Source organism: Carcharodon carcharias, chromosome 2 (assembly GCF_017639515.1).
Source record: "Carcharodon carcharias isolate sCarCar2 chromosome 2, sCarCar2.pri, whole genome shotgun sequence".
NCBI classification, from domain to species: Eukaryota; Metazoa; Chordata; class Chondrichthyes; order Lamniformes; family Lamnidae; genus Carcharodon; species Carcharodon carcharias.
This window is the reverse complement of record NC_054468.1, coordinates 152730686-152746246: the sequence shown is the minus strand read 5'-3', so window position 1 is coordinate 152746246 and position 15561 is coordinate 152730686. Positions and strand designations below refer to the sequence as shown.

The window sequence follows — 15561 nt, the reverse complement described above, 5'->3', positions numbered from 1 at the left end:
TTTAAGTAGCATGTACAGAACGCTGATCATTTATTGCTAACTGGTTTCAAAATGGAAAGTCATGGAAACATATATATCCCATTAATAGGTCCTTACATAAATAACAACCCTAACTTCCTGTGATGAGTTGAATTTGTTTCTGCAATGCAATTGCAGCAATTTCTAGACACTTGTGGAGGGGTTGATGGTGAACTTTGGTTTATGTGAGGCTAACAGCACAGCAGGAAAAATCGTCTTGTGGTGATTTGCAACTTTCCTTCTCACCACAAATTGTTTTCTTTCATTATACCTTAATAACATTATGCATTGTGGACTCACCATTATTTTTGCAGCAAATTTTAGGCCAAAGTATTGAAGGAGAATAATCAAATCATTAACAACAGTCTGCAATCATCTTTTAATTTTGTTAGGGTAAAGCGGTTGTATGAAATGCTTGCTCACTTTTATCTAGTGGCATGAGTGTAGGGTTTGTTGCAATCAAAGCACAAGTCTGATTCACTGCCTTTCAACACACATTGCTATTCCCATGCCACCACCAATACACAAAGCAGCTATCCCTTGTTTTCCTCCAGTTCTCTCCAAAGCGTAGAGAAGTGTGATCAGGATGCGGCACCCAGACATTCCCAAGGGGTGACCTAAAGCAATAGCACCACCTTGGATGTTTACCTACAAAAACACAATCAGATCTAAAGTCAATCAACATAGCAACTTGTTTTCTAAAGCAAAAGTTTCTTTATCTTAAAATTTTCACACTGATTTATAGATCTCCCTGTAACCAAATGCCACTGAAAGCAATAAGTTGTGTGGGAGATACTGTTCTATGAGAGGAGGCAGCTTCATGGAATCTAGGTGATGAGTGGTGCTACATCAGCAGAGTAATTTAAAACCTAACATGTCTCTTCCAGCTAGCAAAAATACTTCCTTTAACATTAAGTTCAGGGCGATTTGAAAGGTGACTGCAAACCCAGGGAGGGTTGGTTGTTATGATTTGGTCATAGGCTGCACAGAAATTGGAAAATAACCAATTGCAAGATTTTTGGGATCCCTTAAAAGGTATATGTGGGCATTCCTGGCAAGGCTAGCATTTGCTGCCCATCCCTTGAACTGAGTGGCTTGCAGGCCATTTCAGAAGGCAGTTGAGAGTCAGACACATTGCCATCAGTCTGAAGTCACATGTACGCCTGACCAGGTAAGGATGACAGATTTCCTTCCTCGTGAATCAGATGAGTTTTTACGACAATCATTGATAGTTTCATGGTCACCATTACTGAGACCAATTGTCAATTCCAGATTTTATTAACTGAATTTAAATTCCACCAGCTGCTGGTCAAGAATGGTGGGATTTGAACTCATACCCCCAGCAGATTAGCCTGAGTCTCTGGATTACTCGTCCAGTGACATTACCACAATTACTACTTCTTCCCCTAGGCGGGCAAAGGGGGTGAACACTTAGGTAACAGTGATGATCATATCATAAGGTTTAGATTAGTCATGGAGGAAAGCAAGGAATGATATAAAGTAGAATGTCTAGATTGGGAGGGGGCTAATTTCAATGCGATGAAAAGGAACCAAAGACGAATAGGAAGAAGTGTAATGGAACAATGGATGCTCTCTAAGGAAGAGGTGCTTCAGGTACAAGTTAGGTAAATTCCATCAAGGCCATAAGGTAGGGGAACCAGAAACAGGGCTCTTTGGATGACGAGGGAAATAATGATGAAACAAAAAAAAGACGGTGGATTATGCATGCCAGGTGAATTCTTTAAGTGAGAACCAGGTCAAATACAAGGGGCTGAGAAGGGAGGTGAAGAGGAAAATAAGACTGACAAGGAGACAATATGAGAATGGAATGGTGGTCAACTTAAAAAGAACCCCAAAAACCTTCTACTAGTATGTAAATAGTACGTGGGCAGCAAAAGGTGGATTGGCTTCTATTAGGGGTGATGTATGTTTAGAGGTGCAGGACAAGGCTAGAATAATTTCTGAGTACTTTGTATTGGTGTTTACTAAGGAAGATGAATCTGATAAAATATCGGCAGAATTGGAGATAGTAGAAGCAATGAATGGGGTGAAAATTGAGATGGAGGCGGTACTGGAAAGGCTGCCTATGCTTACGGTAGATAAGTCACCCTGTCAAATGGCTTGCATCCCAGGTTGCTGAAAGAAGTGGGGAAAGGCTTGCCATAATCTTCCAATCTTCCCTAGATATGGGGGACGTGCCAGAGGATTAGAAAGTGACAAATGTGACATCCTTATTCAAGAAAGGGTGTGGGGATAGTCCCAGCAACTACAGGCCAGTTAGTTTAACATCAACAGTGGTAAGATTTTAGAAGCAGTAACCAGGGGAAAAAATCAACAGGTACTCGGAGAGCTAGCAAGGAATTGTAAAAGGCAGATCATGCTTGACAAATCTAATTGAATTTTTTGATGAAGTAACAGAGGAGTATGATGAAGTGAATGCAGTGGATGTTGTTTATATGTGTTTTAAAAACGTGGTTGACAAAGAACCACATTAAAAACTGGCTAGCAAAATTGAGGCTCATGGAATAGTAGGGTCAGTGCTCCTCCTATTGGATAAAAAATATTAGCTTAAGGGTAGAAAACAATGAGTTGTGGTAAATGGTTATTTTTCAGATTGGAGGATAGTAGATAGTAGTGTTCTCCAAGGGTCAGTGCTAGTACCACTGCTTTATTTGCTATATATAAATGACTTGGGATACAGATTCCAATTTCAAAATTTGCCAATGATACTAAATTTGGAGGAGTGACAAACAGTGAGGATAATACTAATCGCCTGCAACATGACATGGATAGGCAGCAGAATGGGCAGACAAGTGGCAGATGGAATTTAATACAGAGAAGTCTGAGGTGACGCATTTTGGTAGAATGGGTAGGGAGACCTAATAAAGGCTTAATGGCATAATTCTAAAGAGTGTGCAGGAACAGAAGGACCTGGGGCTGCACGTGCATCGGTCTTTGAAGGTGGCAGGAGATATTGAGAGTGGTTAGCAAAGCAAATGGAATCTTGGGCTTCATAAATAAAGGCATTGAGTACAAAAACAGGGAAGTTATGCTGAACCTTTAAAAAGCTCTGAAGAGGCCCCAAGTAGAGTATTGCATCCATTCCTGGTCACAACATTTTATGAAGGATGAGGGTGCTTGAGAGGGTGCAGAGAAATTTTACCAGAATAGTTCCAGGGATAGAGATTTTAGTTTTAAGATTAGGTTGGTAAAGCTGGAATTATTCGCCTTGGAGCAAAAGAAATTGAGGGTAGATTTGATTGAAGTGTATTAGAATATGACAGGTTTGGATAAAGTAGACAAGGAAAAACTGTTCCCATCAGTTGATGGCACAAGAATTAGGGGACAGAGTTCTAAGGTTTTGGGCAAGAGATGCAGGGTGAAGGTGAGGAGGAACTTTTTTTATACAGTGAATGGTAATGACTGGAACTTGCTGCCCACGAGAGTGGTGGAAGCAGAAACAATCAAAGGGAAATTGGATGGACATTTGAAGGAAATAAATCTTCAGGGCTACGAGAATCGAATAGGGGAGTGGGTCTGACTGGATTTCTCCATGGAGAATTGGCATTGACTTGAAAGGTTGAATGGCCTCCTTTTTCTGTAAATGACTGAGTAACTGAACAGTCCAAAGCAGAAACTCCAATGTGTAATTTGTACTACATTAGCCAAACTCAGTAAACACATTGATAACTGGCCTTAACCCTCAGGAAGGGAGCTGGGAAAAGATACAGCAAATATTCTTCCCTCTCATCCATGAATGATCCCTTGTTTGAAAGCTAATTTGTAAATACCAGGTGGCTTTGTTATAGCAACCCCATGTTTGAATAGTGGATTGCTACTTGGTGACCTGGCTTTCAGATGAAGAACTGGGAATGGAGGTTAGTTAATGCTCATGCAAGCATACTCCAGTAAAATCTGGTAGTTTAAGGAGCAGAAATAGAGAGAGGATTAGAATATATCACAGCACCTTAAGTAAAGATGCAGTGATATTCTCTGATGCCATGTATGCAAAATGTGGCAGCAGGACTGCCACAAAGAAGGTCCTGTTTCTGGCACCAAAGTTCCCTCTAAGCTGTACAAATGTGTGGCTATGCAGCAGTTGGGAATTTGCCACATGGGACAAAGTGGCTGTTCACAAGCAGCGTGCATGATTATGTAACAGTCTTAAACAGAATATGCAGTGTCAAAACAGGCTGCTGTCAGTAGAGGGATTACTGACTGGCACACAACCCCTTTCTCAACCTGCTCTAATATATATCTTGTCATCCTGAGATTGTTGTACAACTCTTGGTTTTGCAATACCTATGTTTTTTCCAGGTACACCATCTCAGTTACTGTTAAAAGGATCTCACCTTTTCTGGGTTTAAACCCAGCTCCTTGACAACAGCAACTGATTGTGCTGCGAAAGCTTCATTAATTTCAAACAGGTCAACTTCATCTAGTGTCCAGCCAGCCTTCTCCACCTAATAAATTTAAGAGATCAGTAAATGAAATCCACAGTTTAGCAGTGACTTTACACAAGTTGTGTTCCTCTGGATATTGAAAACACTGAGGCTGCTCTTAATGTAAAAATAAATTTTAACTGTTGCAAGATATCTGGTAGATTTATTAATGGCAGTACTTGCATGGTGAATTTATGTATCATGGGTTCTAACAGTAAAAAGGTTATGAATTTTGCTGGTCAGCGCCCCAACTCAAGTTAGTGGGGAGATGAGCCAAGATGCAAAAGCAAGCTAATTTCATGATGCCACACCTTTTATTTTCCCCATGAAGCTATGCACTGAAATATTCTCACCAGCATGCTCGTGTGACAACACCAGCAAGCAAGTCAGGCTTGTGTGAATGAAGCATTAAATTAGTAAAGGCAGGTGTGCAGGAAATCATGGAGTTGAGATTGAACAAAGATATACAGAGTTGCTGATGGTGACTGTGACAGAAACTGCTTTTGTGTCTGTATTAGATTATTGATTTTAATTTATTATTCCTAGTAATAACACACAAGAGGTAAATAATCACACAGAAAAAGACTAGGCTGTTCAACACAACCTATTTCAACTTGAAATCCAGGCTTCATGGATGATTGTGTGTCAGTAACAGTATTTGTTACTTATTGAAGTAGTAGGTGGTTTTAGTCAGCCATTATTGATTGTATGCAAGAGGCAGTGCTTGCTTTACAGTATCTTTGATGGCTTTCCAATTATATTAAGATATTTTAACTGGGGTAAAAATATTTAATGCCCCTATCTAAGCATGTCTAACTTTCAAATTCTCATTATGAGAAATGCTGTCCTTTGTGAATGAGCTTTGCTTCTGTAAATTGAGAGAGGGTTTGGACTGTGACTGGGTCTACCTCAAGAACTGTTTAAGTCTCCAATCAGTAAAGGGGCTAGGCAAGTGTGGTTCTCATTGCATTGTACTATATAAGATCCCGTCATGTTGAAAGATAAAACTGGAGAAGCATCTTTATTACATTTGATCGTGTATAATAACTACCTATGTTTATATCGTGCATTTAACACAGGAAAATATCCCAAGACACTTCACAACAGCATAATCAGACAAAAATTGACGCTAAACCAAAGAAAAAGAGCTTAGGAGAAATGATTAAAAGTTTGGTATAAATATTATAGAGGGTTATAAGGCAGGTCTTAAAGAATGAGAGAGAAGTGGAGAGGCAGGACACACTGAAGGTTACCAGACTATGTAATACACTGTTTCGGGATGAAAACTGTTCTTGATTTCCAACAATTTGTATTAATACAGCATTTTAAGTGTAGAGGCCCCAGGCACTTCACAACAGCATATGGAACAAAACAATTCCAAGCCAAAAAGGAGCTATTAAGAAGGGTTGTTCGCTCTGAGAGGTGAAGTTTCAGTGTCTTAAAGGACAAGAGATGGATGAGTTTAAGGAGGGAGTTCCAGAATGTGGAACTCAGGTAGCTGAAACTCAATAATGAAGGATGGGGAATGCACAGGAGCTGAGTTAGAACAATGGAGGGTGGATGTACATGGATACATAGGTACATAGGGTGGGGTGAGCACTTGACAATTTAAAAGTTGAGGTATTGAAAGCCAGTGAGAGGTCAGTGAGGGCATAGGAATGATACTCGGTTCAGGCAGCTGAGTTTTCGATGAGTTGGTTTGTATAAGGTGGAGGATGAGAAGCTGGCCAGGAGAGCACTGGAATTATCAAAGTCTGGAGGCATGGACAAAGGTTTCATTGGCAGGTGGCCTGATGTAGAGACAGATGCGGACAATGGAAGTAGTTTGTTTGTGTGGCAGAGAGGATGTGGGATCGGAAGCTCCTTTCAGGGCTAAATAGGAGGTCAAGTTTGTGACAATTCTGCTTCAGCCTGAGAAGGCAGAAAAAGTACAGAGCTTTAATGAGGGGACGAAGACAGTGGCTTTGGTCCTCCCCGAGTTTAACTGAGTGAAATTGCAGCTCAACCAAGTTTGGATGTCAGGCTAGCAGTCTGGTAACACAGACAGAGAATATACGTAAGCTGATTCCGATGTCTTTGTGCAAAGAAAGGAGACATGTAGATAAGGAAGTACAAAGTAGCCAAAGATTGTTCCTTGGAGAAACTATTAGGTGTACAGTGTGGGGATAGAAAGAGAAGCCATTGCTGATCAGACCCTGGCTACAATTGGACAGACAAGAATGGAACAAAGTAAGGGCAGTTCTCAACCTACTAATTGGAGGAAAGCCACTGAGGGAGGATCAAAGGTTGGAAACAAAAACAGAATTACCTGGAAAAACTCAGCAGGTCTGGCAGCATCGGCGGAGAAGAAAAGAGTTGACGTTTCGAGTCCTCATGACCCTTCAACAGAACTTGAATGAGTCCAGGAAAGGGGTGAAATATAAGCTGGTTTAAGGTGTGTGTAAACCAGCTTATATTTCACCCCTTTCCTGGACTCACTCAAGTTCTGTCGAAGGGTCATGAGGACTCGAAATGTCAACTCTTTTCTTCTCCGCCGATGCTGCCAGACCTGCTGTGTTTTTCCAGGTAATTCTGTTTTTGTTTTGGATTTCCAGCATCTGCAGTTTTTTTGTTTTTATCAAAAGGTTGGAGACAGGCTGAGATGGGATAATGCACCATGGTCAGTCACAGAGAATGCCATTCCTGAAATTAACACTGTCTCCTGCCAATGCAAGATGGCAGTCTGCACACATTACTGGTTCGTGCATTCGTGGAAATCTGTTTACGTCATTTCAATGTGCCCAGACTGCCAGTATCAGTCTACCCATGCACAAATCTCTTCTCAAAATTTGGCAGTTCCCGGGGAGTGGGTCAGTAGCAAAGGGCATCCACAGGGAGTGTTGGGCAGTATTTATGGGGGTCCTCATCTGCTCCTCCTTACCCCCATCCCCCCTCCTTACCCCCATCACCTCCCTTCCTCATCCACATCCCTCCTCTCCCTGGGCAAACATTCTTGGGGAACCCCCTTTCAATGCTTGCTTACGTAATGGCTATTGTGACTGCTTTATGCTTTCTCCAGGCTTTATGGATGGCAGATAGAGTACAGTTTTCACAGTGAAACCCAACGATTTACTATCACTCCAAGTTCCACATGCAACTCTGCAATTATACCTTGCAAAAACGCACTTCTTTTCAAGCTAACTAGCTATATGAATTGCGGTTACAAGCAGCTGTGACTCATTCCAACATGCTAGTATCCACGACGGAGAGAGTGCATTGTCTTGCCTTAAATCTGTGGGTGGAATCGTCCCAGATTTACACTAAGTGTAGTAGTGAGAGGGAAAAAAGGACGCTTTACCCGCTGGCTGCAATGACAGCTTTTCACGCCATATTCTCCCAGTCCCACCTCATTAATCACGCATTCCTGGGACATGCTGTTTTGATGTCATTCGTCCGCCACGCCTTCACCTCGCCACTTCCTCACGTCAGGCGCCATATTTAACAGTTCTGTCAAAGGGTCATGAGGACTCGAAACGTCAACTCTTTTCTTCTCCGCCGATGCTGCCAGAGCTGCTGAGTTTTTCCAGGTAATTCTGTTTTTGTTTTGGATTTCCAGCATCCGCAGTTTTTTTGTTTTTAGCCATATTTAAAGTGCAGCTGCGTGCACGCCTCTGTGCTTCCAGACCAGCACTGCTGCATAGAAGATATGACCCCGAAAGGCAAGACGACTGCAGCCCCTCAGTTTAGTGACACGCCCCTCAAGCGCCTTTTGGACATGCGACCAGCTCCCTCAGCCAGCCAGTCCCTCAGATCCATCCATGTCCTCACCTCCACTCAAGAGGGCTCCTCCTCCATTGAAAAGCTGGAAATAAGCAGCCTGGAAGACCCATCACAGCACTTACCCAACCTTCCACCTGCTCCCTGATGAAGCGGTGCCCACATGTGCACATATGGAGGTCTCCATGGGAAGGATGATGGACACGATGGAGGCCCTGGTCCAGCAGAACATGGAGATGCACACAGACCTGCAATCCATCGCTGTAGCCATGGGTGACTTCCTGCAGTGGCAATGCGAGAGGGAAACAGGGCACCTCAACATCCCTCCAGGTGCTCCTTCCCCTCAAGAAGTCAGGCCGGGGTCCTTGGGCACCGAAAGGAAGGAGGAGGTGCAGCTGGGTCATCCACTTAGGAATCTCAGAGATTGTCCTCTCCCTCCGAGTCCCCTTTGCCTGTGACCTCCTCAACCTCGTCCTCTGTCACTGTAGAAGGTGCAGCTGGCTCACAGCAGGACAGTCAAAGCAAGCCCCAAAGGCCTCAGCTCTCCAGAGGACCCATGCCAAAGTCATCAGAGGCAACAGGGACAACACAGGCTGTCTCCGCCTGTGCTGTGGGTAACACGGCAGTACCTAGAAGCCTAAGGCGTAGAAAAGTTAAGAAATTCTGATCACATGTGGTTGCATGGGTGAACACATTTTGTCACTTTACATTCTGAAAATATATTCACTTTCACTTAATAATATGCAATGGTGTGTTCCAGATTCATTTGCAGGCTTCGCCGCTCAGCCCCCTGCATCCCCCATCCCCCGCTAGCAGTTCAGCTGGGCGCAGCCGGCCCATGACTGATTCTAGAGGGAGAAGTGTGTGTGTGGCAGGGCCTCTCGGAGGTTCACACAAGCACTCTCCCATGCATGCGGATCCTTCCCCCATCACACACATCTCAATATTTTGAGCATTTTCAATGCTGCCTGCTGGGGTTCGCTTTCAGTTGTCCATCTGACCTGACCTGCATCTCCGCCCACCCACTGAACACAATCCCATGCAGCACCTGGTCTCGCCCACCACAAGTCTCGTTTCATTTTCATAGAAACATAGAAAATAGAAGCAGGAGTAAGCGATTCAGTCCTTTGAGCCTGCTCCGCCATTCATTATGATCATGGCTGATCATCCAACTCAATAGCCTGCTCCCACTTTCTCCCCATATCCTTTGATACCTTTCGCCCCAAGAGCTATATCTAACTCCTTCTTGTAAACATACAATGTTTTGGTCTCAGCTACTTTCTGTGGTAGCAAATTCCACAAGCTCACCATTCTCCGGGTGAAGAAATTTCTACTCATCTCAGTCCTAAATGGTTTACCCCATATCCTCAGACTGTGACCCCTGGTTCTGGACTCACCCACCATCGGGAACATCCTTCCTGCATCTACCCTGTTTAGTCCTGTTAGAATTTTATAGGTTTCTATGAGATCCCCCCTCATTCTTCTGAACTCCAGCGAGTATAATCCTAACCGACTCAATCTCTCCTCATATGTCAGTCCCGCCATCCCAGGAATCAGTCTGGTAAATCTTCGCTGCACTCCCTCTATAGCAAGAACATCCTTCCTCAGATAAGGAGACCAAAAATGCACACAATATTCAGGTATGGTCTCACCAAGGCCTTGTATAATTGTAGCAAGGCATCCCTGCTCCTGTATTTGAATCCTCTGGCTATGAAGGCCAAAATACCATTTGCCTTCTTTACCGCCTGCTGCACCCGCATGCTTACCTTCAGCAACTGGTGTACAAGGACACCCAGATCTTGTTGCACAGTCCCCTCTTTCAATTTATAGCCATTCAGGTAATAATTTGCCTTCCTGTTTTTGCTACCAAAGTGGATAACCTCACATTTATCCACATTATACTGCATCTGCCATGCATTTGCCCACTCACTCAGCTTGTCCAAATCACACTGAAGCATCTCTGTATCCTCCTCACAGCTCAACCTCCCATCCAGTTTTGTGTCATCTGCAAATTTGGAGATATTACATTTAGTTCCCTCATCTAAATCATTCATATATATTGTGAATAGCTGGGGTCTCAGCACCGATCCCTGCAGTGCCACATTAGTCACTGCCTGCCATTCAGAAAAAGACCCATTTATTTCTATTCTTTGTTTCCTGTCTGCCACCCATTTTTCTATCCATTTCAATACACTATCCCCAATCCCATGCACTTTAATTTTATACGCTAATCTCTTATGTGGGGCTTTGTTGAAAGCTTTCTGAAAATCCAAATAAACCACATCCACTGGCTCTCCCTCATCAACTCTACTAGTTACATCCTCAAAAAATTCCAGTAGATTTGTCAAGCGTGATTTCCCTTTCACAAATCCATGCTGACTGTCAGATTCTGCCAGTTTTCCAAGTGCTCAGCTATTAAATCTTTTATAATGGACTCTACAATTTTCCCCACTATCAGGCTGACTGGTCTATAATTCCGTTTTCGATTTAACAATCATGGTAGTGGTACAGTTTTTCTTCAAGTCCTCCATCCTTTCCCCTCCCCCAGTCATCCATTTCCTTTCCCCCATCAGCGTCAACCCCCCCGGCATCATCTTCCACTTCCCCACCGTCACCTATCAGCCATAACCCTTTTCTTTCGGAGATGTCTAGGTGATGGTGCACGTTCCCTTCCTTCCCAAAAATCCAACCTCCATCCACATTCGCCTCCCTGACCTCCTCCTTCCCACCCTCAGAATCTACCCAGCATGCAATGGACGTCCCTCCAGGGTCCTGTTGCTGTCGGGCTCCAGCGTTTTCAGTAAAGCCCTGACGGTAAGTCTCGACTTTTGCATGTCTCACTTGTCAAGACGTGTTGTGCATGTTTTCCCGCTGGTGTGGGCAGTAAATTTAACAAGGGGGCTGATTCCATTGAGCTAGGCTTATAAATATGCAGATGTATTAAAATTAAGTTCCCGACGTCTTTTGGCAGAATAATGCAGCCCATCATTGACGAGCAGAGCAGATAATTACAAACTGGTTTCATGACGTTCTGAAACTAATTTCTGGCCTTCTCGCCATATAGTCCACTCATGCTGCCAAACACACCCACTGCCAACGGGAATGGAAAATTCCGCCCTGTGTCTTTATGTATGATTTAAATAACCTGCAGTGCACGAGTACAAATTAACAGTTTCACATTTCTTCCTGAGTACCCATTAAAAGGATGCCACATGCCCAGCTGCGATGATTTCAACAGCGTCATCTTTGGTCCTGGCTGCTTCAGATTTGGGGGCTCCAAATGATGTCACGCAGCAACATGCTCGAACTGTATGTGCTTAGAGCATGCGTGGCATTGGCAGGTTAAGCAGGCTAACTTTAATTAGGGCCATTTAATTATAGTGAGAGTGGCAGAAACTTTATAAAGTCAGATAGCATGGAAACCAGGAAAAGAAGTAGGTCAGTCAGCAATTTAAGAGAATGGCATCAGGAGAAAAGAATGGGTCTCATAAACATGATGAATTCAAAGAAGGCTTGGGGAAGATGGGAGAGAAACTAGAGAGAGTATTCAGGCTTTGGTGGGCAAGGGAAAGAAAGGAGGCAACAGAGGTAACTAAATGGATAGAATTGGTGACAAAGGAATCCAAGAACTCTTTTACTTGTTTTGTGTGAGGATGGAGTGGACAAGGGTTTAAGGTCAGGATTGGTGGTATAGAAAAGAAGCCAAGGGTTATTTTTGCTTTCCAAGATAATCTTGAATCATGGAATTAGGAGTTTGAATGTGGACTTGTAAGAAAATTGGGGACACAATTCTCCAGGGGATACAAAGATTGGAAAGGGAAGGGGAATGTGGATGGTAATGGATAAACGGAAATGGCGTCAAGTAGCCTTGTTAATGATCACAACCACAGAAATTGAAAAGCCAAGGGGGTCAGTGAGGTTGAAAAGGAGGCTGTGAATATGGATGGGAGAGTTTATTTCGAGGGAGATACTTAGAGAGAACAGAATGGTGGTGAACCCCGAATTGACAGGGGCAGCAAGGGGAGCTGAGATGGACATTGATGTCACTGAGGAGATGTCACTCATGTGGAAGCTGAGACTTAGTCTAACAAGAGTACACATTCAATTCACATACTGAAGATGAGAAGAATCATGTAGTGGCAAGTGGATTTTGGACACGGTAAAGGCACACTCTGAATCACTGAGGATGTGATATCCACTGACACCAAAACTAAGAAGTCTATGTAGCGTAAAATTCTATCTCAATGTACATTTAATATAATCACAACTCGAAGTTGCAACGCTCTATTGCAGAGATTCTGACCTCTTGTTCCAAGCTATTATTCATTCCATACTTATAGAGGTATAGATGTGGAAAAACCTAACAAAGGGAAGGAGAATGTGAGAATGAGAGGATGGGTTGTCTATATTATGAGCTTATTCACGGTACAGTGCACAGGACAATGACACAAAGAGGAGTAAAAAGCACACTGTGATTTCAGGTTTGTCTATCATTGAGTGGAAATGGTCTTGGCCGAGTGGAGAAACAGTTTTGGCTGTATCCCATGCATTATGATTTCCTGAACATCGCAGCTCCTCTGTATTTAAAGGCAGTAGGAAGTGTTGGCCTTCTTACTGAGTTTGCTTTGGGGCCATGCACTGTCTACCTATTACCAGGATAAAGCATTTGCTGCAACTGGAATGAACAGAAAAAGGAGGTGGAGACTTGTTATGTCTCCTCCCCTTTTGCATTGTCCAGGGATACCCAGAGGTTAAGTGGATCAGCTTCATCTACATCAACCTAACAGCTCCCAGCACAAAGACTCCAGTATGTGCTCCATTAATTGGATTCAGTGGTGGCAACACTCCTTTTTTTTTCCCTCTCCAAACATTTAAAATGCAATATAAATTTCAGAGCATTATAACACTACAAACCAACCACACATGCACATAAACTCCTCAGAGGTTGGCTGATTAATTTCTCCTTTCCAGGGCATAGAAACCCAGGCCATGATTTTCCGTTCCCGCCTGTGGCAGGTGTCGTGGGCAGAAGTAGAAAATATCGCAAGATGAAAAAAATCAGGTTCACGTTGGTAGGAAAACAGAGTCCTATTGTCCTCTCGGGGCTTCAATGGTAGACCGCATTTTCTGCAATGTCAGGAACACCATTTGAATACATTTAAATATCATGAATGCTCATTATAAAGCCTACTTACAGTATCATCCTCCCACACTGGATCAAGAGATGCATTTCAGAACCGGATATAAGCGACATGCATCTGGAAACCAGCACTTCGCTTCTAACTTCAAAGTTTGTTTGTCTGCCTTTCATCGTGCAGCACTTGTGGCACTCCACTCAGCCCCAGGCTTTGCAAGCAGCACCACATCATTTTCAGGGGGATATCATGGCAAGGCTCTATCTAGCAGATCAGCAATAAGGCCGTGGTGCAGTAGAAGGGGCTGCAGAGCAAAGCCTCCACCAGGGAGGGGCAATAGCAGACAGAGGTTGTGGATAGGGCCGCAGGGCAAGGCCTCCACTGGAGAGGGGACAGAGGTTCGACTCAGAAACATGACATGGGGAGGGGGGGTCAGGTCATCTTCAGTGTCTGCACTGCAGTGTTGCTTTGGGCTGTTTTAGAGTGCTTAAGTTGGAGTTTGGTGAGTGAGGGAGTTTGGTAAAGAGCGGAAAAAGGTGCTCTTTTCTTTTTCTACCTTTTTTCAGCCTCCTGTAGCTGGCTCTATCTTTGCTACATGGGAAGAAAATGATTGGTGAGTAACTAATAAATTAGTCTACTTATTCTAATTGTAATAAATAGTTTTAAAAATTACGGTATGGCAGGTCAGCTTGGCTGAATGTAATGTGCATCCTGTGATATATGGGAAGTCATGGTCACACTGTGTATCCGAGATGAACACATCTACAGAAGCTTGAGTTCTGAGTTTCGGAACTTGAGCGGCAGCTGGAGTCACTGTCATGTATCGCAAGGCAGAGGACTACATGGATAGCACGTTTAGGGAGGTGGTTACACTGCAGGTTAAGGGCTTGCTGGCAGATATGGAATAGGTGACTGCCAGGCAGTCAAAGAGATTCAGGCAGGTAGTGTAGGAGTCCCCTGAGTCTACCTTGCCTGTTAATCGGTTTTCCATTTTGCATATTGGTGAGGATGATGGTTCCTCAGGGAGTGCAGCCAAAGCCAAGCCTGTGGCACCATGGATGGCTCCACTGCACAGGAGGGAAGGAAGAAAAGTGGGAGATCAGTAGTGATAGGTGATTCCATAGCCAGAGGATCAGACAGGCACTTCTGTGGCAGTAAACATGACTCCAGGATGGTGTGTTGCCTCTGGTGCCAGGGTCAAGGATGTCACAGAGTGGCTACAGGACATCCTTCGGGGGGGAGTCATAGTCCACATTGGGACCAATGACATTGGTAGGAAGAGGGTTGAGATCCTGAAAGCAAAGTTTCAGGAGTTAGGAAGGAAATTAAAAAGCAGGACCCCAAGAGCCGTAACCTCAGGATTACTCCCAGTGTCACGTGCTAGTGAGCATAGGAATAGGAAGATTGATCGATTTAACACGTGGCTGGAGAATTGGTGTAGGATGAAGGGCAGAAGGGCATCAGATTTCTCAGGCGTTAGGACTAGTTCTGGGGCAGATGGGATCTGTACAAGATGGTCAGGCTACACTTTAACAGGATTAGGACTAATATCCTGACAGGGATATATGCTAGTGCTGTTGGGGATGGTTTAAACTAGCTTGTCAGTGGGGTGGGAACCTGAGGGGTTGCTCAAATTGTATGGAAGTAAAGCTGGTAACTGGAAGTAGAAAAGTAGCAAGTGAGATTAGAAAGTAGTCAAAATGAAAGCGAGCATCAACTAAACATAGAATGTGGAATAATGTCAAAAAGACCAAGTTAAGGGCACTCCACGTGAATGCACGCAGCATTTGCAACAAGGTGGATGATTTAAAGGCACAAATAGAGGTAAATGGATATGATCTAATTGTCATTACCGAAATGTGACTACAGGGTGATCAAGCCTGGGAACTGAATATTCAAGGGTATTCAACATTTAGGAAGTACAGGCAAAAAGGAAGAGGAGGAGGTGGTGTTGCGCTGATAATAAGGGATGGGATCAGTACAGTAGTAATTGAGGATCTCAGATTGGAAGAACAGAATGTGGAATCTGCTTGGATGGAGCTAAGAAACAGCAAATGGCAGCAAACATTGGTAGGACTTGTTTATTCATCACCAAACAGTAGTCATAGTGTTGGGTATGGTACTAATCAGGAGATTACAGAAGCATGTAGCATGGCTGATACAGTATTCATGGGTGACCTCAATCTGCACATAAAAACAAAAACAGAAAT

General features: G+C 43.7%; 1 protein-coding gene across 2 annotated transcripts in view; it reads right to left on the bottom strand.

The window, feature by feature from the left end:
• Positions 1 to 378: 378 nt before the first annotated feature.
• acat2 (acetyl-CoA acetyltransferase 2) overlaps positions 379 to 15561 on the bottom strand; it is a 96494-nt gene continuing 81311 nt past the window's right edge. For both annotated transcript variants that reach the window (XM_041182790.1, XM_041182791.1), the window contains 2 exons: positions 4371 to 4481; positions 379 to 666 (listed from right to left, as the gene is read on the bottom strand). In XM_041182790.1, the coding sequence (XP_041038724.1) occupies positions 496 to 666; positions 4371 to 4481 (282 nt within the window). In that variant the 3' untranslated portion in view covers positions 379 to 495. The remainder of the gene's footprint in view (positions 667 to 4370; positions 4482 to 15561) is intronic.